Here is a 24,966-nt window from a genome sequence, read left to right as displayed (position 1 = left end):
TGTGTGTGTGTGTGTGTGTGTGTGTGTGTGTGTGTCGCTGCTAGAGGGTAGAGCACATACATCATAAATTTACCTGTGTGCATGAGTGAAACTACTTTCCTTCATTTTGTCGTTTATTTCCATACTCATGCAAGTCTCAGTGTGTTTACTGAAGTGTGCAGTGACGCTGCCACACAAGTGTGTGTGTGTGTGCTTGTGTGTATGCGTGTGTGTGTGTGCATCTTTGGCAGTAGTCAGTCCAGAATAAACACTTCCTCGTCTCATATTTTAGCATAAGAAAGCTGCCGTCTGTATCAAATGTAACACACGCAGACACTCGCACCGCTGCCATCATCACACCTGGCTACACAACTGGCCAATACTTACACACAGACACACACACAAATGGCTGTATTGAGTTCATATAATTTCATATTAAAAAATAGGACTATTCGTACATTTTTCTCTGCTGGTTTTGTGTGTCTGTTTTCGTAATGCTGGCGATTGTTTTTCCAATTTTCTTCCAAATCCCCTCTTCCTCTTTGTCTCCCCAGTGTCTGTCAAACTGTCTCTCTCTGTTTCTCGCTCTGGCTAATGTGCTGTAGATAATGGTCTTTCTCAAACCTGAGAGAGTCAAGCTCAACTTGTATTTGCCTGTCTTAGGAGTATCGTGGACCAGCTGAAGCGATGTCAGTGTGCCGGCCTTCCTCCATCTGAACTGCCAGAAAAATACAGAATCTGCCTCGCAGCACCATTAGCAGCACACAGAAGAGGTGTGTGCCTGTGTGTGTGTGTGGTTTCATGTGTGTATGTTGAAGGGTGTAGTGAGGGCTTGAATGATACTGGTGGACAGACAAATGGACCAACATCTGAGTGTGTGTGTGTGTGTGTGTGCGCGCGTGCATGTGTGTGTGTGCACTTGTTTGAGGATGTGTGACCGTGTGCTTGTGCATGTAGAGGACCAGAGAGAACGTGGGAGGAAAAAAACAAACGAAAGGAGGTAAAGAGAGAAGTAGTGAACAAGAGATGATGATTGCCGAGGGAGAGGTATGGAGCTGTGTGGGCAACAAAATTGGACAAGAGACGAATGAAAGGTCTATGACGAGAAAAAAAAAACATCCAAGGTTCAAATGGAGTAGAATGAATAGACTCTACATTCCTCTTCAAATTAACAATTTTTGTTTTTGTCTAAAAGCAGAAATGAGAGCATAACCTTGAGGGATGTAATCATAGAGAGATCATGCCTGACCGCTCTGCACTCTGCACTGTACGGATCAATAAATACCACTGAACATTCAACAATGATGCAAAAATAAGAGTTAGTTTGGTTCCAATGTGGCAAACACACCATCCTGCTTGTTTTCTTTTTCGGCTGCTGTTCACACACACAACAACACTCCATTATTGAATTTATTTTGTCCGTAAGGATCTGCTGTTGCAATCTGCTTTACATCGATGAGAATAGCAAATGAAAGAAAATGAAAGGAAGGAATAAACAGTGTTATGCAAGGACATTTTGTTTATTTTTTGCCCATGTTCATTTCCCCTGCATATTTCTATTAGTATTAGAACATGGAAGAAGAACAAATAAGATTAAGAGCAACACAAGGACATGGAAAGGAAAGGACAGATTTTGTTTTTTCTGAATTGATGCATTATGTATTATGAATACTTTCTTTCTTTCTTTCTTTCTTTCTTTCTTTCTTTCTTTCCTTTTTTCTTCCAGCTGTTGTCATTCCTATCTTGGACCAGGAACAGGATAAGGCTGTCGCTGTCTTACTGGTGAGTCCTTGCACATACAGAAGAGTGTCAATAAAGTAATGAACTGATGTAATAATTAAGTTCCTACATATGACATCATGGCCTTATATACATTTACCGTCAAACAACATGCAGTATATGGATTAGTTTTCCTTTACTTAACATATACAAATTAAATGAACCCCACAGAGACAACACAGCCTGCAAGAGTCAATGGTGTGGACTGATGTGTCTTTGTGTGTTGCAGGTGGGCTGTAATCCATTATCTGATCAGGATGAACTGCATCTGAAATTGCTGGAAAAACATGTAAGCTCTCTCTGTCTCTGTCAGTCTTGGTCATAAATGTGAAAAAAAATAACAACTGAGCAACAATAGCTGACTCACTGGAAGAGGAACATCTTTCAGCACAAGGGCCATTACCATGGTATTTTACAGAAGGGGTAAAGCACAACCCATAGGGAGGCAGAATCTTTGTCAATTATTTAAACACAACTAGACACAGATAGCATCTAAAGGATGTTGCAGAACACGGGGTTACATAAACAGGAAAGGTCTTCACAGTGGCAAAACAACATCACCAAAACTGGTACAGAATTTAAGGCAGAGGTGAATTTACAGTGAACTGCTAATACAGTGCAAGACTTTCTTATATGAAGTAAATCTAAAATAGCTACAATAACTCTAATGATAACATTTTTTGACAATTTCTGACATTATGAATCCATTGGATTTCAAGCATGTCTTGCTATTGTTGCTCTATATATCTCTGTGATCACACAAGCTCAGTAGGGAATCCTGTGTGAGACTGGTGCAACATTAACTTCAATGGCCTTTCCTTTCATTTCTGTTGTTCTGGATGAATGAAAATAAAATGACATCAAACAGTATTTAGTCTTTAATGTCAGCTGATTCTGGAGCTTGTCTGTGTGTCTCTTCCTGCGCGGCATCACAGGCCTCGGTGGCGTGTGTGCGAGTCCAGGCTGTTCAGACGTCCTACCAGAGGCCTCCCCTCAGCCCCTCACCCATACAGTCCCACAATGCACTGCTGCACCTCAATGTGTCAGAACAGGACTACTGCGAGCTGGACCGCAACATCCTGCAACTCTGCGGTAATGTCCGCACACGCACACTCATATACTCACACAAACACGCACAGATAACATGTTTGATTAACAACATATGCAAGATCACATTAAATACCTCCTACATCTCTCTTCTTTCTTCTTTCTGTCACATACATCTTATATTTCCTCCACCTCGCATAGACAAACACAAAACTCTGAGGCAAACATAATCTCTCACACATGCATACACACACTGGTATATGAGAGGCGAGGTATGTTAATAGAGTAAGCCCATCTGGATAAAAAGCTCTATGAATTTAGATGGACTCTGTCACTTGCAAAAGGAATGTGTGACAGCTCCTGTGTGAAAACAGAACGCTTTGCAAAAACACTGTTTAAAATCTCATGCATAATGGAAGTGGACTCGTTAATGCCGTTCCTGCGCACATACACATACATCAACATTGTTTACTCCCTGGTAATTGTCAACAAATATGAGCTGCCTTTAGTCTCCTCAGTTTTTTTCTGGCCTTTCTGCTTCTCTTTCCAGCTCTTTCCTTCCGTCTTCGTCTGCAGTCCAGGCACCCCTCCATCCCCTGTCTTGTCTTCATTATTAGTCCCTCTGTTAGCTGGTTCCTGTTCACCCTTCCACGACCTGGCTGTCTCAATGCATCCCTCCCCGGATTGCTTTCTGTCCACTTGCGTACATGCTCTGCATTCCCCTCCTTCCTTAACGCCAATCTGCCCTTCCTCCTCTCTGGTTTTTACTCCCATCACTCCCTCTCTCTCTCTCTCTCTCCATTTTCTCTTTCAGGTGAGCTCTATGACCTTGATGCAGCCTCTCTCCAGCTCAAAGTCATCAATTATGTAAGTGGCTGAGATCACTCATACCCTCCCACATACACATACACACAGTTGCAGACTTACAGCACATGCAAAACATGAAATCCTTCCCAGTGACTTTTTCGCCTTTTCCTGTCGGTACCCACACCACAAGCTTTTTATCACACAATTACTTCATCATTCTCTGTATAGTATGTGCCCCTCCGTATATATGACGTACTCTCTGTAAAAAGATGGGAAGCAGGGGGGAGAGGTGCGGAGATTGATTGCAGGGAATGAGGAGCTTTGGATGAGTGGGAGGAAGGAGAGAGAAAGAGAAGATACCAGGCTTCAGTAATAGTATGTGCAGGAACATGAAAACAATTTAAATGTTTGAAATTATTCACAGATAAAGAAAATATGAGAAAGAGGAGGATATAAGCCACAAGAGAGGGAGGGAGCATTAAAGGTTATACTGCATCAAAAGCCCAAAGCGTCAGTCCATCAGGATGTGTGCACACGCTTGTGATTATTTTCACACTGCAAACTTTGTAGGACTTTGAACTTTTACATTGTTTTATTAACAGGAAATATATATACTTTGCATTCATCAGCTCCAGCTAACCAGTCGTGAAACTTTCCTGCTTTTCTTTGTATCTTGTGACAGTTAACTAAAATTTGATAATGAAAAGTTGCCACCCTCATGCTTGGATTAGATTTTTGGAGATTTAGATATACAAAATATATTTAATCTCTGGTAGATTATCACAAGACCTCATTATTGTTTTATACAAAAACAAAAAGTCTGGGAATTTATCAGGACTTGTTTTGATTATTAAATAATAGATAAGACTCTGTTTTTAATCATTAATGGTATGAGGAAATCAGATTTTACAATTATAATTTGCATCCTAAGCACTCAGTAATTTAAATGTTAATTGTTTTTCACCAAAGTTTTACTTTTTAGAGACTAGGGTGCATAATCAGCATGTTATTTTTGCCTCTTTTTCAGTTTTTCTTTCCCATTTTTCTCCTAATTTTCTAAAACGTCTTCTGTCAATATCAAAAGAATTAACTTTTAACTGCACTTTACTTTTGACAGTATATCTTTTGGGTGCACGGGGGCAAACAGAATTGTGTGAAAATCAGTTCAAACCAATGTGGTCCTGTGGTCAAACAACACTGCTGCAGCAGTGCGGCCTGAATGTAAAACCTCAGTCAGCCTTTGGTGCCTCCGAACCTTCTTTTGTCATATTTTTCCTGCATTTGAAGGAAAGGGGAGGTTGAGGTGCTGCAAGAGGCTGCAGGGGTTTGAAAATGTATTTTGAATCCTACATGATTTGTTTCGCCTGTTTATTGTTACAGTTGTAAAAAGGAGTGGCGGGTGGGGGGTTGGGGGTTCGGGGCAATGGGGGTGGGGGTGGGGGTAGGAAAGGCAGCAGGAGATTTTGCTTCTGAAGAATTGTCAGTTTGGTGGGAAGTGCTTGGGGCGGCTCTTATGGGATTAACAGTATTTGGGAAAAAGGGGGTGGAGGGACTTATTGTATGTGGGTGCAGCGACATGCTTTATGTGTATGCGTGTTTGTGCTGCATGTGTATGTGAGTGCATGTTGAGTGCTTGCGCTGTGTGACTGAGGGGTGAGCATGTTGGCAGTGGCTGGTGTTTATTCCTGTCCTGGTTGTTCTTCATCCAGCTCTGTGGATTACAGAGACTAATATTGTGTGAGGCAACGCTGCTCTTAGGTATAACTGTGTGTGGGTGTGTGAACATCTATGTATGCTCATGTATATGCCTGTGTACCTACAGTATTTGTGTCAGCGTGTATGAAGGTGTGTGTGTGTGTGTGTGTGTGTGTGTGTGTGTGTGTGTGTGTGTGTGTGTGTGTGTGTGTGTGTGTGTGTGTGTGTGTGTGTGTGTGTGTGTTTGAACCTCAGAGTGTGTTTCAGACTATTAATGTGAATGAAATGTTTCCCATCACAGACCGCAGCAGGATATTGGTTGCAACTCTGCAGGTCTTACAGAGCATGGCAGCAGAGATGTTCACTGCAGAGACACTGCCTCATTTATACACACACAGACACCTAGATGTGACCTTGTCTTGTTTGTGAAGAGATTTTCAGCATTCCGGTTCAAAGGAAAACCTCGGCATGATGATGTATTTTATGTTATTTTATAAGGTATGAATGTTACGATGAGACGATCACTGATTAACTACAAGTTTTCATGAATGAAATGTGAAGAATCCAAGATTGTTGTGAAAAATGAGCCTAGGTATACAAACATACTTATCAAGTCATATTAGTTGGAATATGTATGAATAAGTATATAAATGTAAAGCTGTTAACTGGAAAAGAAAATAACTGTATATCCATCTTAGAAAATCATTGTTCATTGCAGACTTGCATTTAGAAACCAGTTCAATAAATCCTCTCACTCGCACTATTTTAGTTGTGATAAAACTCTAGATTGATTCCAGATGTTATGCTAAACATTTAGTTAGTATTTTCTGTGAATAATAGAAACATATATCACACTTGTAGTTTGAAAAGTGCCCCATAAATAAAGATCATTATTATTATTATTACTACTTGTAAGTCTTAATCCTCAATTTGATGCAACTGCAAGACAACAAAGATAATACTGAATTCTTGCCCCACCCTAGCTCCAGGCATTTTCCATTGCCCACTGATTTCTAATTTCATCTTCACACCGAGGCTACGCTCCAAAGAATCTTAAATTGAGGCTTTAAAAACAATCTGACCGAGTCTGACAGAGAGATTTTTGTGATTATATTTCAGGACTGATGTTGTGTTTGTGCTCTCCTTCAGCTGCAGCAGCAGACTCGGTCGCAGTGTTGTTGTCTGCTGCTGGTGTCCGAGGACAACCACCAGCTATTTTGCCAGGTACAAACACACACACATACACCCACAACCCTTAAAGTCTAAACCCTCAAACAAAGTTGTGAGGACCTGCCAAAATGTCACGTTCCATAAATGTGACTCCCAAGGTCTCATAAAGATAGAAGTACAAGTACACAAACACACACATACCCACAAAAAACATTCTCTCCGCATCTTTATAACGCTCATACACATTTGTTCTCATAATCTCTCTTTGAAATACCGCACAAAAACAAAACACACAAATACTATAATTGTCTCACACACATGGTCTCTTCATCTCTCTCAGTCTCCCCTGCCACACACAAACACACACACGCACACACACGCACTCTCTCTCACACACACACACACACATACACACACGCACACAAGCACACATACACAGAGAGAGAGAGAGAGCCATCTCCCATTTTAGCAGTGACTCATTCACTAAAGAGTAATTTGGACATTAACATTTGAATAAGCAGTGACCTTTGACCTTTGTGACCTTTAGGTTGTTGGTGACAAAGTCCTGGAAGAGGAAATCAGCTTCCCGGTGAGGCAAAAAACAATAATAACAATAATTTATTCATAATAAATAAATATTGATTTGTTTATTTCGTCTTTTCATTTATTTTCCAGTTTGTGTTCATTCTTGCCTTCAGTCAGTCAGTCACTCATTCCCTTGTGTGTGTGTTTTTTTTTCTCTCACACTGGGGGCCATGAGGTGGTCTAGTACACTCAGGTGTATTCAGAAGGATTTGTTGCAGTTTTTAACAAGCATACTTTTGATGCCAGTGCGGTAACCCTTGTTGTAGGTTTCTTTGAATGACACGATAGAACAAACCTCCCACATGTAATCTCTTATAATCCCTGGCAGTGGTTATAATTAAGAAAATTTGGGCAGTAGAAGTAATCATTTCCTTTGGGTTGCTTTAAGTCTCCTGTCCCTGGTTGTGGTGCAGACGTAGCATTTTTACCAGGGTAATGATGTGTGAAATCTTGATAATACTTGATGTAGAGATATATTCGGACACAAAAAAAAACCTCCTTGATGGGCAATTTGTGCTAATTTAAGAAGGGAGGTAACAGACTTCCCTCAGAATAAACATCCTTTATATATTTCACCCCTATAAAAATCTCAAGGCACTCTTTTAACAGTTCTCCTTTCTTCCTGTCTCTCACCGTCATTATTCTGTTTTTCTTTACCTCCCCACCCTTTTAACTCACCCTGTCTTTATGTCTCTCCTTTTCTCTCGTCTGTTCAGCTGATGTTTGGACGTTTCGGTCAGGTCGTCGAGAAGAAGAAGTCAATTACTCTTCAGGACATCAGTGCTGTAAGAATCCATCTATCTATCTATCTATCTATCTATCTATCTATCTATCTATCTATCTATCTATCTATCTATCAATCCAATCTTTGTGCCTCTCTTCCTCTCAGGAGGAGCGTAGGCAGCTGTCCAGTATGTTAGGCTGTGAGATCTCCTCCATGCTCTGTGTCCCTGTGGTCAGCAGGGCCACTGGTCAGGTGGTGGCTCTAGCATGCGCCTTCAACAAGCAGGGTGGCCAGAGGTATGTATATGTGAAAGATTGTGTTCATACTGTAAGCTATCATTAACCTTTTTTTCCCCTTTTTGGTTATGTCCTGTTTTTTTTCCCTCTCTTAAATGATAAGGTCACAGTAAAACCTCAGAGTTCAAGAGACACTCACTGAAATCCTGTTTTGAACATGGTAGCTGTTCAGAAATCACTGTGACTCAGTCACTGGTGGCTTATTGCTGGAGCATATTTAAAATGCTGGATTGTCAGACTGAAGATGCTTTGGCTTTTACTAAATCCTGAAGCGCTGACTCATGGTAGATACAAAGATTTATCTGACAGCGGCTTACAGTAATGTTGGGATGGGTCGCCTGATTGGTTGAGCTCAGAACAGCTCAGATTTGTTGTGTTTGTAGCAGTGGAGAGTGTGCTGCTGTTTCCACTGAAATCTGCTACTAACCAGCAGAACATGCTGCAAGCCCCTGATGAACGGATACCATCACTTTGGAGCCGATGTGTGTGTGTGTGTGTGTGTGTGTGTGTGTGTGTGTGTGTTTGTGTGGGTGTGGTGCAGACCTATGCAGTGTGTGTGTGTGTGTGTGCGACCATGCAGATGGCTATGTGATGATCTAGAGTCAGGTCATGAGTCTAACAGCAGCGGATGGCTTGGTTGCTGGGTTTGGCACCAAGTCTTGGCTTTTATTTGTGTGTGTATGTGTGCGTGCGTGTGTGCATGTGCGTGCGTGCTGCTAGGAGCTGCACTATCTGCTGAATACAGAAGTCTGTAAAAACTGTGTGTCTGTGTTTGCTTAAGAAACATTTGGGAAGTGTGAGAAAGATTATTTTAAATTATTTGTATTAATTTTATATTACATGTGATCTTCTGCTGACATTTTAATTTTAAATGTCTTGTTATAATCCATCTTTCTTTCTCCTTCTCCTTGTCCAGCAACATGTCTCGATTTATGTAGCATATTTTATCTATCTTTTTTATCTCTTCACACACACCTCACGCACTCACACACATGCATGCTCTCACATACAATCCCTCTCCCTTGCATGCTCTCTCTCTCTCCTCTCTGAAGACTCAGATAGATGAGAAGGGATCATGTCCTATAATTTCTCCCTCTGCCAGTGGCACTGATGACAGAGCTGGCATCTCATTACCATGGTAACAGCAGCAGGATTATGGTCACAACGGCGCATAAAATGAGATAAATCTATCCTATGCTTCCAGCTCAGTCATCCAGATTTTAGTAGAGACATATATCTTAAAGACACATCCCCGTCTCACACAAATGGCATATTCATATGCAGAGTTTGCTTGTACTTCTCTCTGCCTGGCTTCAAAAAAGTGTGATGTAACCTCTTACCCAAGGTCACAGGTGCATGAAAATGTATCGTGATACCAGGTCCATAACTCAGTTTTGGTGCCAGCAGATGAGATTGTTACACACAACACACTCCATCACAAACATAACTGAATTTTGTTATATGCACAGAGCAGGTTGAGAATGCACAGTATGGCAAAGAATACTGATCATATAAACCTGCATCCTAAGCGGCAGTATAAGAAGTTTATATACTGTATAATTACTGCAACCAACTCCATGACAGTGTCACATAAGACCAAACAGAGTACACACATTATTAGTCACGACCTTTTTCATAAACACCAGATCTGTTGTGGAAATTGTTGTGTGCTTCTGGTCTTTGAAAATGGACTCCTGCTGGTCTTCATTCTAGCTGCAGGAATAATGGAGCTTTATTTTCTATCGTGACAGAAAAAAATTATTCTACAGCCTGACTCACAAGACTGAAGACTACTCTTTATTCTCTCTCCTGAATGTCAGCCATAAAGGATTTGTACCTCTTGTGGGAAAGTGAACTTAATCGCCTTTAAACTGAGATTCCCTGGCCATTTCCGAGCTCGGTACAAATACTGCCTTCTTTGCTTGGATTCCTGGGAGTCTAAGCTCAGGGCAAGAAAGCTGCAGAAATGTACACTGTTCCTGACTTCATCACAATAATGTGTCACTGCCCTCTGTAGGCAAAGAGAAGTAATTGCAGGCAATTACTAGCATCTCTGTGGCCGCTGCAGATGTTCATTTGTCTGATTAATGCTGTTAAGTTCACACATCATTTAATTTTAAAGGAGAGTGACAGCCGCATTCAGTACTTGCAGGAAATCAGAGATTGGTTCGGTTTGCAGTCATTTCCAGGCATTTAGTCATACACTATTAGAGTACATTTTCTTAAATTCAGTCTTACATAGTTGTGATTCTTTCTTCATCTGTGATTTTATTTCATAATTGTTCCATTAATTCATTCATTGATCTATAAAATGCAGTGGTAGAAGACCCATTGAGAGAAAAAAGGGTAATATTTCCCTCTGAAATGTAGAGGAGCAGAGCTGGAGATGATGATTTTTTTTTAAATGGTGAAAAATTACTTCCAAAGCCCACAATGATGTCTTGTTTGCCAAAACTTAAAGGAGATAGAACCACAGAATGATTGTTCTATGATTGTAAAAATGGTTAACCCATTCACTGAAGAAATAAATAAATAAATAAATTACAGTTTCAACTCTCTTAAATGTTTTTGAAATGAAATGTACTACTGTAATAGCAACACAAGATGACACACAATATGTATAATACGAATATCTGATGTGTGTGTGTCTGTGTGTGTGTCTGTGTGTGTGTCTGTGTGTGTGTGTGTGTGTGTGTGTGTGTGTGTGTGTGCGCGCACGTCCTCAAACACAGACACACAGAGGCAGATGAGCATGCCATCCAGCACTGTTTCTGCTACACTTCAACAGTCCTCACTTCAACTTTGGCCTTCCAGAAAGAACAGAAACTCAAAGTGGAGTGCCAGGTACTGCACATGCCCGCTCACCCAGTCACTCACTCACACACACACACACATTGTACGCATACATAAATATACATGAAGCTGCCTTTTTAAACAGCTTTTCGTGTCCACTGTTTCGCCACATAGGCACTCTTGCAAGTGGCCAAGAATCTCTTCACACACTTGGGTAAGTTTTCCCTCCTCTGTCTGTCTGTCTCTGTCACTCTCTGTCCGTCTCTGTGAAGGAAGAACGTTGTAGGACAATTTGTGTTAATGGCTGATATTTAAGTGGTCACCTAATGAAACGAATGACGCATGTAATTGAATGAGATATTACCGTCCCTAAAGGTGATTACACCCTGGATCATAACCATAAAATCAAAAGGGCATTAAAGGCACCCCCCACCCCCCCATATCCAATAATTACACCAAGGCATTTAGATTCTTATCTAACAGTGAGCACCAACAGTAGAATAAGTCACTGATGATTCATCATGATTGCTGCTACAAAAAAATTGATCCACTGGTAGAGCAAATTGCCTGTCACTGTACCGAACCGTTGATTACAAAAGCTCTTATCAGCTTGTACAGCTGATCCACCGGTACTCATGGTGTAATCTGTGTTTCTGTCTATCTGGGCTTTCCTTTCATTTCCTCTCTTTTCCTTTTATTTCCTCGCTCACCCTCTTCTTCTCTCTCTCTCTCCTTCTCTCTCTCTCTAATTTTTTCAGATGACGTGTCAGTACTGTTACAGGAAATTATAGTGGAGGCCAGGAACCTCAGTGATGCAGAGATGTAAGCCCTCTGATTCATCTTCAAAGGGATGCTTCAGTGTGTGTGTGTGTGTGTGTGTGTGTTTGTGTTCGCGCGCGTGTGAAAGAGAGAGCAGTGTGTGCGTATAGAGTAGATGTCTTTATCTCCATTTGCAAAAGGCTATCTTGGCAATTTGTTATTAACCAACTCGCCACATTGATGAAATGATGAAATGAGATAAAAACACTATTTTCTCCGTTACCCCTCTGACTCTGTCACTCTCTGTTCCTCCAGCTGTTCAGTGTTCCTGCTGGATCGTGTCAGTCATGAGCTGGTGGCGAAGGTGTTTGACGGGGGCGTGGTTAGTGATGAAGAGGTACAACATGCAGCTTGGGCACCATGATCGCACGTCATCCCTTTTGCTTTCTCCACACGTTCCCTCTCTGTCTCTGGTGTCAACCATCAAATAAAAGCCAAAATAGTTATTGATAGTTATTGATTTTTCTTAATGAAGCAATTGCATGTGTGTGTGTGCGTGTGAGTGCAGAATGAGTTTCGTATCCCAGCAGATCAGGGTATCGCAGGCCACGTGGCAACCACTGGTCAGATCCTAAACATTAAAGACGCCTACTCCCATCCTCTCTTCTACCGAGGCGTGGACGACAGCACCGGCTTCAAGACTCGCAACATCCTCTGTTTCCCCATCAAAGACGAAAACAATGGTAAGTTGTTTACAGTAAATTCAACATATGCACACACGAACAACAGTTTGTGAAAAGTGAAAAAATGCAAACAATAAAATAGATAAAAACACAATTAAAACATTTATAACAAGAAAACATGGTTACACTTTATGTACGCCTACAATAAGTTTACAGAATATTTGTTACGTTTAATTAATCTTTATTGAACAGTCTAATGTTCAACAATGTAGGCACACATACTCACCTAACATTTAGTAAACAATTCAATGGTTAGGTTTAGCGTGAGTCTAATAACGCACTAATCTATAGTCCACTGTTGACATTTCTTTACACTGTCAGATTTAGTTTTATTACATTAATGGTAGAAACTATTTTAAAAACCAAGCTACATTTCCACACAGGTGCTCCCTCAGAATAGCACAAAGAGTTGTTACATCACATTCTTTTGCCTAAATGACGGTTGCGTCTCCAAAGTGCATAAAGTGCACTTTAGAAGCCGTCTTCAGTCTGTTCCATACTTAGAAATTACAGAAAACTCAGACTTTGATGGCGCTACTTCTTGCTGTATCCAAGCAGAGAAACTTTAGATCCTGTGTGATTTGTCTCCATCTAAAAAACTGTCTGAAGCTCAGATTAAGAGTTGAAAATCAGATCTTTTTATGTGCGATTAGGCTCAGCTCCAGTGTGAAATTAATTTAGGTTAGCAGATTCAACGTCTGTTCTGCACCTCGGACTGTTGCATCTTGTGCCTCATTTTCTCATCCTTGACTCTCATCTACCACTTTCCATTTTTCCTCATCACCAACTTCCTCTCCCTGCATCCATCCATTTCTGCATCCCTCACTCCTTTCTAACCTCCACTCACTGCCCCCCCCTCAACGGCCCACCCTCCTTTTCTCACTCTTTTCCTCTCTCTCTCTTTCTCTTTACTTCTGTCCACCTCAACTTTCTTTAAATCGTTCTTCCTCTAGAGGTGATCGGGGTGGCTGAGTTGGTGAATAAAATGAATGGGCCGTGGTTCAACCGTTTCGATGAGGATCTGGCCACAGCTTTCTCCATCTACTGTGGTATCAGCATTGCCCATGTAAGTCTTCTCTCCCACTGAAAGAAAGTCTTGGGAACGGATTCTCTATAACCTTTACATCTTCTGGTTCAGTATGTTGAATAGCCACTGAAAGGCAAGGCATTAAATTGTTCCTGGTATATTTATATTTGTCCACTTGTATGGTTCCATATGAAGAGAGAAAGAAGCCAAGCTATAAACCAAGCATATTAAACATGAAGTAAATAAACTCCCCAACAGCTAGAGAAACATTATCAGTTGCAAATTAATTAACAGCTTCTAACACTTATTATCTTTGTTAGCAGCAGCCGCAATGAAAAAGTATGAAACAGTAAAACATTAAAATGTAGCATTTTTGCAGCCACGCATTCATCTTCATACAAGCTGGCCATTGTAAACAATCCTCACCTTGATTTTAAAAAACAGCTCATAATATAAATGTACTGTATAACAGTTTCATCTCTGCAACCTCCATGCAGCTTAATAGTCATGAACTAGATCTAAGTGCACAGAGAGGAGTAACAGAAAGTGCACACAGCGTATCGATCATTAGGAGTCTCTTACCCCTTAAAGCAGTGCGGTAGATCTGTTGTTAGTGCTGCCAGAAAGATCGAACGGGATCAGTTCAGTGGGAGTGAAATGCTCGGTCAAGGCGGAGAAGAGCAAAGTCTCGAGGGAAATTTAAAGAGATTGGGTCTGTGATGGGACTGAGTGGCTTTTATGGTGTAGTTCATATGCATTGTATGACTGCCGCAAACCCATTAACACACATTCGGCTGAACTTCTGCATGTTAAAGAAGACAACGAGGACTGGGACACTTGTGACGATAATGATGGTCATAGACAGGAGAGCTAGGGGGCTGCGCTGTAGTTGTGTTGTTGATTGCAATGTTTTTGAGATCGATTTCTAAACACACAACATTTAAAGTCGTTTCAAATTTTGCTTTAAAGCAGGTATTATTTTTTTTTTAAATGTGATGATAAAACTTCGTCATCATGTCTCTCTTTATTGTGGAACCTTTCGGCTCTTACCAGAACACAGTGGAAACATTAATTAAAATTGATTCACTCTGTGTAAATGGATTGATTTCTCTTGCCTCTAACAATGCCTCAGGCAGTCATGCAATTCATTTGAGTTTAATTGATTTAAAAATGAATTAAATCAATAATTGACTGGTATAGTTTCTTAACTGTTAATTACATGTTTACAACTAATTTCACATGATGTTCCATAAGAAAGGCATAATAATGCAGAATGCCTTAAAGCAGAGAGACCAAGATGAAGGAGGAAAGGAGGGAGGGAAAGAAATAAAGAAAGAAAGAAAGAAAGAAAGAAAGAAAGAAGTACAGCTGTGATGATATTTAATTCAGCATTTCCGATTCACCTTCACATGAAGTAGCTTCTGACCTTTGAATGACTGCAGGTACTCGATAGTTTATCTACAAACTATAAAGATATTTGATTGGAAAAATAATTGCCTTCTAGGCAGCTCATCAATCATTTAAACATGACCAAATGCATTATTTATCGATGCTCACTCTGTATCATGGTGTACATTATGCTGTGGGTTGCAAAAAGCAGTTCCCTCTTGTGCTGAAATGTAAGCAGCATTCAGTTGTTAATCATAAATCTCTGGTTTGCTATTTGAAGATGGACACACGCACACACACACACATACACACACACTTAGAAGCATTTGCCCAAGTAGATTAACATGAAAGGCAAAAATGGGCTCAGCCGGATGATCTATAATCAGTAGGAGACAAAGTCTGCGTATAGTGCTGGGGTAGATTCCAATTTCCTGATGATATTATTAGAAAACGTTTGACTTTACTTTCAAATCAGGCTTTTTTGGACACAGTTTGTTTTTGCAAATATATGAAAATAATGAAAACATTTTTAGATTACGTTCATTAAGTTCCTTTCTTCTACCACTGTACATCATATTGTAGCCAGGTTACTGTGTTGTTGTACCGTTTGTTATAGTGTTACTATAACCTGGTGTCTGTTCCTCTAGTCTCTGCTCTACAAGAGGGTCCATGAAGCTCAGTTCAGGTCCCACCTGGCCAATGAAATGATGATGTACCACATGAAGGTAAAATCCCCTTGACGCGTCTCACTCACTCTCCCACACAGGCGCAGTGGTATTCTCTGACACAGTCAATATCGTTTACTCAGTATGATTCAGTGTGTGTATGTTGCAGGTTTCAGAGGAAGAGGTGACTAAGCTGCTGGTGACGGGGATTGATCCAGTGAAGGAGATCCACCCCTGCTTCGCCGAGTTCACATACACCCCTCGCTCCCTTCTGGATGACACCACGCCCATGGTGAGGAACAGAGGTTGACAGGAAAAGGGAGAGGAGAGAGAGACGGGGAGAGATGAGATGAGGCAGAAACAAGGAAAGAAAGCTGATGTAACCTTTTCTGTTGTGTGTGTCTGCAGTGCGTCCTCAGCATGTTTGAAGATATGGGTTTCATCAACACATACAAGATTGACCTGCACACGCTCGCCAGGTCTGAAAGCACCATCAATTCATATACTGAATATAGGAGCCTGTGTGTATGTGTGCGTCCTCCAATTACTTTAAGTAGTCTGTATTGATAAATTGATCACACGTCCAGTCTGTTTTTGGTTGTCACTGCTTTTAGAGTGTCTTGTATCAGGGATTTTTCTAATATTTATTGACCCTGTCAATCAACTGTGAGACCTGATACGCAGTGTCTTTATACTACATTTATCACTGGCAACATGCTGAGATGCAGACCATAATTTAACTGCTGCTTTGGTGTCAGGTTCTGCCTGATGGTGAAGAAAGGCTACAGAGACCCTCCCTACCACAACTGGATGCACGCCTTCTCCGTCTCACACTTCTGCTACCTGCTCTACAAAAACCTAGGGCTGTCCAACTACCTCGAGTGAGTGTGCCAATCTTAAACACTCTAGAAATGTAATCTCACAATTGTTTATGTCGCTAAAATGATCCCACTTTGCCCGATGTCTTCTCTTTTTAGGGATATAGAGATTTTAGCTCTCTTTGTCTCCTGTATGTGCCATGACCTGGACCACCGTGGCACTAACAATTCTTTCCAAGTTGCCTCGGTGAGCGCACAAATTATGTTTCTGCTTTACTAATGTTCATACGATGAAGTGTCTGGAATGATACAAAGTGGAAAGAAAAGGAAGTGCATGGCACTGAATAAGAACATTAATCCTCCCAAGCACGTAGAGTGCAGTAGAGCAACACTTCACCGGCACTTTAAAAATGCAGACAAAAAAATTGACTTTTAGATGAAGCACGTCAATAAGAGCCAGGCTCTGGGTGTTTTTCTGTAATATCAGTACGTGGTTGTGTATCTGCATTTGTGAAAGTGCCCCACTGAGACACTAGATGTCATTGTGATTAGGAGCATGTTGCTCTGTTCCACTCTAATCATGCATAAACCTTCAGCACCGAAATGACACACACACACATTATCAACTGTCATTATGCAGTGTATCAGAGCTTTATCAGCTCTTTTATGATTTATATTTCAAACCTCATGTTCAAGCTGACAAGCATGTTTAAAAAGAAGTCAGTGTATTTTATTGAGGGATTATGATTCATTTGAGTCAATACAACGTGTACACTGAAGGGATTGTGTTTCATTTGTCTTTCTTTTTCTATTTTCAGCAATCTGTGTTGGCTGCTCTCTACAGCTCCGAGGGATCTGTGATGGAGGTAAACTCACAACCAGTTACATTGCTCACTGGTTATACTGGTTTGTTCTTTCATAGTTAATAAACCTCAGTCTCTGAGAAATACTAATATTGTTGTGTTCCAGTGCGACATCTAGTGGTCAAAATCAAACTTGAATTCTTTGTAGCAGTGGGAGGCATTTATATTGGCTACACATTACTTCAGAAGCAACCATTTTCCCATCATGCTTCTTTTTTTTTTTTTTTTTTTGCCACGACAGAGACATCACTTCGCCCAGGCCATTGCCATTCTGAACACTCATGGCTGCAACATCTTTGAGAAGTTCTCCAGGAAGGTGAGATATAAAATCTGACATTCACACATTACAAATGTCTCTCATCTCTCTCTCTCTCTCTCTCATTTAGATTCCACATTCAGCCGTCACTGTGTGTGAAAGCTTAAGTTGTTTTTGATGTGTTTTTAGGACTACCAGCGCATGCTGGATTTGATGAGAGACATCATTCTGGCGACAGACCTGGCTCACCACCTTCGCATTTTCAAGGACTTACAGAAGATGGCTGATGGTACGCCACAATAGTTCAGTATGCACAGCCACATCTCTACCTTTGCTTTTTACTCACACCCACACACAGCAAAGGGAGGCTTTGTTCAGATGCATGGTCCAGATTGGTGACGCTAAAGCAGTGTTTTTACTTTTTCTTTCACAAAAAAAACATATTTATCATATCATATGAATGATATTTGAAGCATACATCATTGAATATCAGAAATATATTTTTCTTGATTTGTGATTGACTGATTTGTGATGAATCAAAAGGAAACCCATATAATTTAGGTTCATTCTTTAGCTAAATAATCACTGAAAAATGTATAAATTGTGAAATTATGAACCCATTTCCTCTGCAGCGTGGCTCCCCCTTGGCACCACACAAAAGGCACATTCTGACTCTATACTTTCATTACACATCTTATTTTGCAGAGATCTGGACTCAAACTTGCAGCATTCATCACTGACATTCTTAAAAATTCTCAACAATTTACCCTTTTGAGGACGCAGTTGCTTACTGCACTCTTATGTAATATAATTGGCTGTAACCTCCTGGCCAGTGGTTTGTTACGCCTGAATGCAGCCAATTATAAGGCATCCTGAGTGGATGGCTCCTCAGTGGAATCCATTTTTAGTTGTTAAAGCAATTCAAGGACATTAAAAACCTCAGAATGAGTTAGCAACCTCCTCACACCACAGACTGTGTAACTTGTCAATCATGGACTGAAATAGTTGAACTAAAAAAAAGAGTGGAGATATAAAGAGTCAAAGTTCCATTTAAACATCTCTTAACAAATATACAAAATGTCCTTACCTAACATCTCAATGAGGTTGTTGAACATCGTAATCTAAAAAGACATAGTAGCTGGGTATTTTGAGTACGGGACACTAAAATGCAATGAGTTTCAAAAAATTGTTATTAATAAGTTAAATGTTTCAATCTGAATTTTTACTGTGGTTTACCATTTTTTTACATCTGTGCGTTTCAGACGGATACAATCCAAAAAGCCGAACCCACCGCTCCATGCTGCTGTGCCTGTTGATGACGTCGTGTGACCTGTCAGACCAAACCAAGGGCTGGAAAACTACACGCAAGATTGCTGTCAGTTCAAGTCCATACCTGTGTCTGTGTCAAAATGTGTTTCGTTTTTAAAACACTGACTTGATGATTTGGCAAATATATTCATTTATCACAACATTAGGGGATGTCAGGTTTAACTTTAAGAAATTACATAACGATATATGAATCATCACCCACAGATATTTTGGTCATACTCCTGCAAATGGCCTCGATATGAGGTACTACACCTTTATACTGTAGTAAATTCAATCATGCAGATGTGTCCCATGATGAACAATTATTCTAGTAATTTGAATAATTATTAATAATAATACTCAGTAATTAGTATGGTGCAAGTTGCAGAAGTGTAGTCTCGGAAGTAGTAGTGGCAATTAAAGTGGTCTAATACACTTTGACATTTAAAAACAGCTTGTTCCACAAATTCCAAAAATGTTTGACGTGATGTAGAAACTGGACATTAACATACTGTCTCTTTTAGACGACATGCAGTAGACTATGCAGTAAAACAAACTCATTTCTAGAACAATCAAGATAATGAAATGCAAAGCTGTACAGTAGAAAGCGTTTCAGTCTATATTCCATGATATTCTATCATGTGAAACTGCACTCCACTTTAGGATTATGTTTAATCTTGGTCTGCCCCCTTTTTCAACACCAACACCCTGACCCTTGTCCTAAATCCAACACCCTAAATCTCCAAATACTGGACACCTAGAGCAAATGCACTGTAATCCTTGCTCCCAAAAACTGAAATGCATTTCTGTTTAATTCAGGGGAGGAAATTATTCTACAATGTCTGGTTTGTACTGGTCTCAGTTGGTACACTATTTTCTCATGGGTCATAAAATGCATGAGGATTAATGAAAAACAGCAATCACACCAAAATTGTAATAAAGGGCGCTGATACTTTATCTTGGATAATCCAGTTACAGTCATGTTTGCAAATATGAGAAATTCTCTCCTAAAGCTACAAGCCCAGACTGCGATACACCAGGTTTGCATTAGATATTGTAATATTGTATTGTATGTTACATTACATAGTACCTTGAAATATCCTATTTTAAATTTCAAAATTGCTTATGTCCATGTTTAAGTTAAATGTAAAATGTAAAACTGAGTGTTAGTCTGTCTCAAAAAAGATGCCATTAGAGTTTAGAGTTGAGGTTATACTCAATAAGGAAATATCAAGTGGAGTCAGTTTATATTCAACATTATATGCATGGAAGCTGTATTTAAAGAGGAACTCAATCAGTGTCACTATGAAAATGAACCCGTATGAACAATAACAGATGTTTGCCTCTGTGTCCACAGGAGCTGATTTATAAAGAGTTCTTCTCTCAAGGAGATCTGGTATGTGTCAGTGAACTCTGACTGTTAAATGACATGTGAAATGATTTAGCGAGTGGCTAAAGTGTGTGTCATTTTACACAATGGTGAGCTCATTATTCATGTCTGTCTGTACTGTGTGTGCGTGTGTGTGCAGGAAAAAGCCATGGGGAACAGGCCCAGTGAGATGATGGACAGAGAAAAAGCATACATCCCAGAACTACAGATAAGCTTCATGGAACATATCGCCATGCCCATCTACAAGTGCGTACGAAAAAACTAAAACATCACATCCTTCCTAGCCAGATCGCTTTAGGCATATATCACTTTGTCTCAGCGTTAGGACTGACCTTGGTCCCCACATTACAAGTATTGAACACTGGGTGAGAAATATAATTTTGAATATTGCTTCCAAGCAGAAAATAGTAATCAGAAATCTCTTCCCCTGTATGTAAACTGAATTTAGATTTTGTACAGTATATTTTGTTTTTAATGTGAAAGGAGCCACTCTTATGGACAAGTTTCCCTCAGCTCCCTGGAGCGTTTTAGTGTCTCTGCCCCCAAGAGGCCAAATAAGCCGTGATTGCAGGTGTCGTGTAAAAAGAAGATACCATATAACACAGTTAAAAAGAGGACATGCAAGAATATAAGCACTCAAAAGAATTTGTTATTAAATGATCGTTTATACCTTTTAGTTTGGGACTAATATACATTACTCATGTGGAAGCCTCTCTTCACAGAGTCTTACAATAACAAACAGCTCATGTGCCACTGCTGTCTTCTGTCCTTCCAGGCTGCTATCTGAACTGTTTCCTGGGGCCACTGAGCTGTACGAGAGAGTGGCGGCAAATCGGGAGCAGTGGACCAAAGTGTCCCACAAGTTCACCATCCGTGGGTTGCCTAGCAACAACAGCCTAGACTTCCTGGACCAGGAATATGAGCTGCTGCAGTCCCAGGGTGCATTTGGGAGCGACGACCACTGCCTCAACGGTTGCCTTGACGATGCAGAGGGAGGGAGGGGTCAGTGACGACAGCGGGCTGCCGATGATTTCCTGAAATTTTCTGTGGTCCAATAAGAGGCCGAGGATTCCTTTTTAGCGACCTAAGAGGGAGGGGTCTCGCTACTGTCAATCACTTAGATGCTTAGCAAGCCATGCAGAATGGACAGGACAAAGTTTCAAACCAGTTGAATCAGACAAGTGATTTGAAACAAGTGGATCCATCTGAGCTGGTTCAGTGATTAGATGCTACTTGTTGCTTGTGTCTCCAGTTCAGGAAAGCAGAGGGTGGTGACTTTATATTTTTTCAGCAGCTCTACTGGAAAAATAAGTTTTTACCACAAGTTAATTCATACAGTACTGATCCTGATTAAGATTGTAAAAACACACACACACTGACACACGTATGTACATGCACATAACATTTAGACACACAAGACAGAGAAAAAACAAGTCATTGTTATGGAAAAAGACTACTTCAACATGTAACAGTGAGATAAAGTGCTATACTTTCTGTAAAATGTTTCATAATAGCTTATATTGATTTAAATGGCTCAGCTTTGTTCACACAAAAGCAGCTGCCATACTGTAGTCCCTCACCTGATGCTTATGAATGCATGCTGTATGGACACCTCATGTATTATTCCTTTTATCTGGGTCAGTGTTGATTTCTCCATGGCTAAGAAATTAATGCAGTCCATTTTTATACCACCAGAACAGATTTTTCTATTCAGCTCTTCGAAGTATATTTAATTAATTCATGATCATGAAGTTGCACAAGGGAGATTTGTTCATTTGCTTTGACATTTTAACCCTCATGTGTACTGAGTCACTTTTCCTCATTTTTTTGGGTTGCTTAAGGGACAATTTGACAATCACTGATCATTCACAGAGTCTCAGATCCCCTGCCATGACACCTCACTCCACACATAAAACATTGAAAACACATGCCCTGTGCATATTATTTGGATGCCACTGCATCAGGTATGCATTTACACCTCAAAACAAAAGACACCTAATTTTAAACCCACCCTCATTTTTCTCAGCATCATGTGCACTCCCATGCACCTTTTAGACTTTGTTTTATTTTTTTAGTTTACGGATCTCCTCATTAAACCACTTTAGATAGAGAGCAACCGAAGCCCTTTAAAAGATCCATCTCATCTGTTAGTGTAAATGTGCCAGAGTAGAGTGTGTTATATGGAGTGTGTCATTGGGTGTGTCATATGGATCTGCCTTATTGCGCATCTTTGCTGCCTTTCTTAGAGCTTTTAATATATGAAAATTGAAATAAAGCGTCTGTTTAGTATGTATGTTGTATATTTGTTATAGACATAGTTTGAGTATCAATGTGTTGACTGAATGATCACCATGCTCAGAAGATGTATATTTGTGAAATACCTGTGTGAAGACCTCAGATGTCATGCCATTTCACTTCTTTCTATTCTAAGTTATGAATACAGCGACCAATGGACATATGGCAGACACAACAGCATTTTTTCAGTTGTCAGTGCACCCACAAATTGTTCTCAAGAAGGGACTAGAGATGTGGCCGTCACAGAAATGACTCTTTCCTGAACACATCAACAGTTCACAATTGCTGCACTCCAAAGGAAATGTTTGGAAACTTAGAGTTAAAGCTCTCAGATTGTGCCTCGTAGGAAACCTGACATGTTGGGGCTCTTGGGTTTTGTGTTACAATATGCCATATTCAGTTTTAATATTGTACAATGTTCCAGATAGGAAATGCTGCAGAGCTAGGGTAAGATAACCACAGGAAAAGTTACACAAAGAGAAACTTCTGTAATGAACACTACTGTATGTAGGCAGTGTGCGGAGGGGTGAGAGTTGGTGAGCGAATGAGTGGATGGACGTGTGGGTGAGTCGATGAGAGAGAGTGAGAGGGAGAGAGAGAGGACTGGAGGTAGTTGGTTGAAGATCAAGAGAGAAATGTTTGGTCGAAACGAACATTTCTCTTTTTCTTTACCGAGCTGCTGTTGACAGAGATGAAACAGACACAAACTTCAAGTGATCTGCTAGAATTTCTTAAAATAGCTCCCCTTTATGCAGCACTGATAATGCTAGTGAAGGTAGATGAAAGGAAAAATATTGCAATCATAGGATTTAAATATATAATTTTTCTTTGAACGGGTCTCATGAGGGTGCATTAAGGAGGAAGGTTAATTGGTTAGCAAAGTGGTTTGATGTATATGTTATACCTACACTGGGAAATGTATTGGCACGATTGGCTGAAATTGTTTGATCTGCCTTGGTTTGGTACATGGAGTGAATATTTTTTACCATAAAGTTTTTAAAGGGCATAAAGATGTGTTTGTGGAAAAGCCTCTTTCTCTCTCTCTTTCTTTTCCTCTCACATGTGGTTTTCCCATTTCTGTTATTTTTAAACCACTTACATACATACCTGCCTTTTTCACGTGCAATATGAAGTGTCTGCCTCTGTGATGTTGCATAGATTCCTATGTAAATACCTATGCCTCTTGTTAAATTATTACTTTAGGTCTGGGTTCCCAAAGGCGTTTAATAGTTAGTTCATGATGTTTCCATTAAAAAGAAAAATTTAAAAAAAAAAGTCAACTGACTGCTTGTTTCTCTCAATTCTTTTGAGAGTCCAGACTTAGGTCAGTTTTCTATACAGAGTGTGTATCTGTCCCTTCATGTTTGTTTTTAAAAGTCAGGGCTAAATGTGCCAAGCAAACATTTTCTACTTCCTGGCCAAGCTGCGAACTGAAAAATGGAAAAATATAATATTTTTTGTTCTCTGATGTTGGCGTGTTGATGAGGGCTGTCTTCATATAAAACTTTTCTGTTACATCATGACCAGGTTGGAAATTGCGGCTCATCCAGGAAGTATGAACCCAGTCTATTTCCCATCATCACAGAGCAGCAGGACTCAAACCTGTGATGTAGTGTCATTGTAATGATCACCTGTGACATAATTGTTAAAAGTGGCAAAAATATAATTGCTGTAAATATCAAAGTTTTAAAAGAAAATGTTACTTGATTGTCTGTCATTATTACAATGGGAAGTATTTCAATTCTGTAATGTATTTAAAGTGGTTGCATCCTGTTCTCTTTTTTTTTCATGCCATTTTTGAACAACCCCGAACTTAGACGTTTAGACAGAGGGGATGAAAGAAAACTATATGTGCGTTTAGGATATACATATGATATTCTACCACGAAGAAGAACCCAAACTAATCTGAAATGTATAAATAATGCTTATATTGAGGACTAAATCAAGTCATCTGTTGATTATTTGTTTTGTTGAGTTCTGAGTGCTGGTGGTCTTGTTCTTCTTCAGATGTAATGAATAAGGACATTTTTGACAAGAAGACAAATGGGTGAAATTTTGATTTTTTTTTTCTTTCTTGGAATAAATCTGGTGAAAGGCTTCATGGTTGATGTCTCTAAAAGTGCACAACACAGCATACAGGATACTGCAGTTTCACCATGCACTGTACTATTACTTCACCAGGAAAGTGTACTTGGTTGTCTGTAGTTGTGAGTTTGGATCAGGTGACATTGGGGCTCTGTGACATGGATTTAGTCATCACAGTGGCATCTCTGTTGATCCTGTTGGCCCATCCCATATACTGATACTGTTTAAACATGGCCAGATTAACACATACACTGACTCCTCCCTACAACAGTCAGCATTATGTCCTCTCTACATTCTGCATCTAGTTGAAGTAAAATTATCATAACTTGTTTGTACAGTATCTGAAGCTTTTACTAGGACAAGCAGAAAACAACCAACTGATGTAAAATTTAATTAAACAGAAATTAGTTTTGGAATATGCATAATTTAAGAATTTGACATGGACCCCTTCATTGGATTTTTAGCCGATAATGTGCCTAAAATGATGTCTGTT

General features: G+C 40.0%; 1 protein-coding gene across 1 annotated transcript in view; it reads left to right on the top strand.

The window, feature by feature from the left end:
• Positions 1–24,478, top strand: part of pde2a (phosphodiesterase 2A) — a 100,316-nt gene extending 75,838 nt beyond the window's left edge. Inside the window, exons 5-31 of the mRNA XM_022748417.1 lie at positions 643–752; positions 1,706–1,761; positions 1,988–2,047; positions 2,694–2,850; positions 3,620–3,672; positions 6,457–6,531; positions 7,025–7,066; positions 7,779–7,847; positions 7,952–8,082; positions 10,815–10,926; positions 11,050–11,089; positions 11,634–11,697; positions 11,950–12,031; positions 12,203–12,377; positions 13,331–13,443; positions 15,441–15,518; positions 15,628–15,750; positions 15,867–15,937; positions 16,217–16,339; positions 16,436–16,523; positions 17,095–17,142; positions 17,381–17,455; positions 17,585–17,684; positions 18,658–18,770; positions 20,061–20,099; positions 20,233–20,339; positions 20,869–24,478. Coding sequence (XP_022604138.1) covers positions 643–752; positions 1,706–1,761; positions 1,988–2,047; positions 2,694–2,850; positions 3,620–3,672; positions 6,457–6,531; positions 7,025–7,066; positions 7,779–7,847; positions 7,952–8,082; positions 10,815–10,926; positions 11,050–11,089; positions 11,634–11,697; positions 11,950–12,031; positions 12,203–12,377; positions 13,331–13,443; positions 15,441–15,518; positions 15,628–15,750; positions 15,867–15,937; positions 16,217–16,339; positions 16,436–16,523; positions 17,095–17,142; positions 17,381–17,455; positions 17,585–17,684; positions 18,658–18,770; positions 20,061–20,099; positions 20,233–20,339; positions 20,869–21,103 — 2,539 coding nt within the window. The 3' untranslated portion in view covers positions 21,104–24,478. The remainder of the gene's footprint in view (positions 1–642; positions 753–1,705; positions 1,762–1,987; positions 2,048–2,693; positions 2,851–3,619; positions 3,673–6,456; positions 6,532–7,024; positions 7,067–7,778; positions 7,848–7,951; positions 8,083–10,814; positions 10,927–11,049; positions 11,090–11,633; positions 11,698–11,949; positions 12,032–12,202; positions 12,378–13,330; positions 13,444–15,440; positions 15,519–15,627; positions 15,751–15,866; positions 15,938–16,216; positions 16,340–16,435; positions 16,524–17,094; positions 17,143–17,380; positions 17,456–17,584; positions 17,685–18,657; positions 18,771–20,060; positions 20,100–20,232; positions 20,340–20,868) is intronic.
• Positions 24,479–24,966: the final 488 nt, after the last annotated feature.

Source organism: Seriola dumerili, unplaced genomic scaffold (genome assembly GCF_002260705.1).
Source record: "Seriola dumerili isolate Sdu_G_001 unplaced genomic scaffold, Sdu_1.0 BDQW01000122.1, whole genome shotgun sequence".
Lineage (NCBI taxonomy): Eukaryota > Metazoa > Chordata > Actinopteri > Carangiformes > Carangidae > Seriola > Seriola dumerili.
Note: the sequence above shows the minus strand (reverse complement) of the source record. Positions and strands in the feature narration are given on the sequence as shown.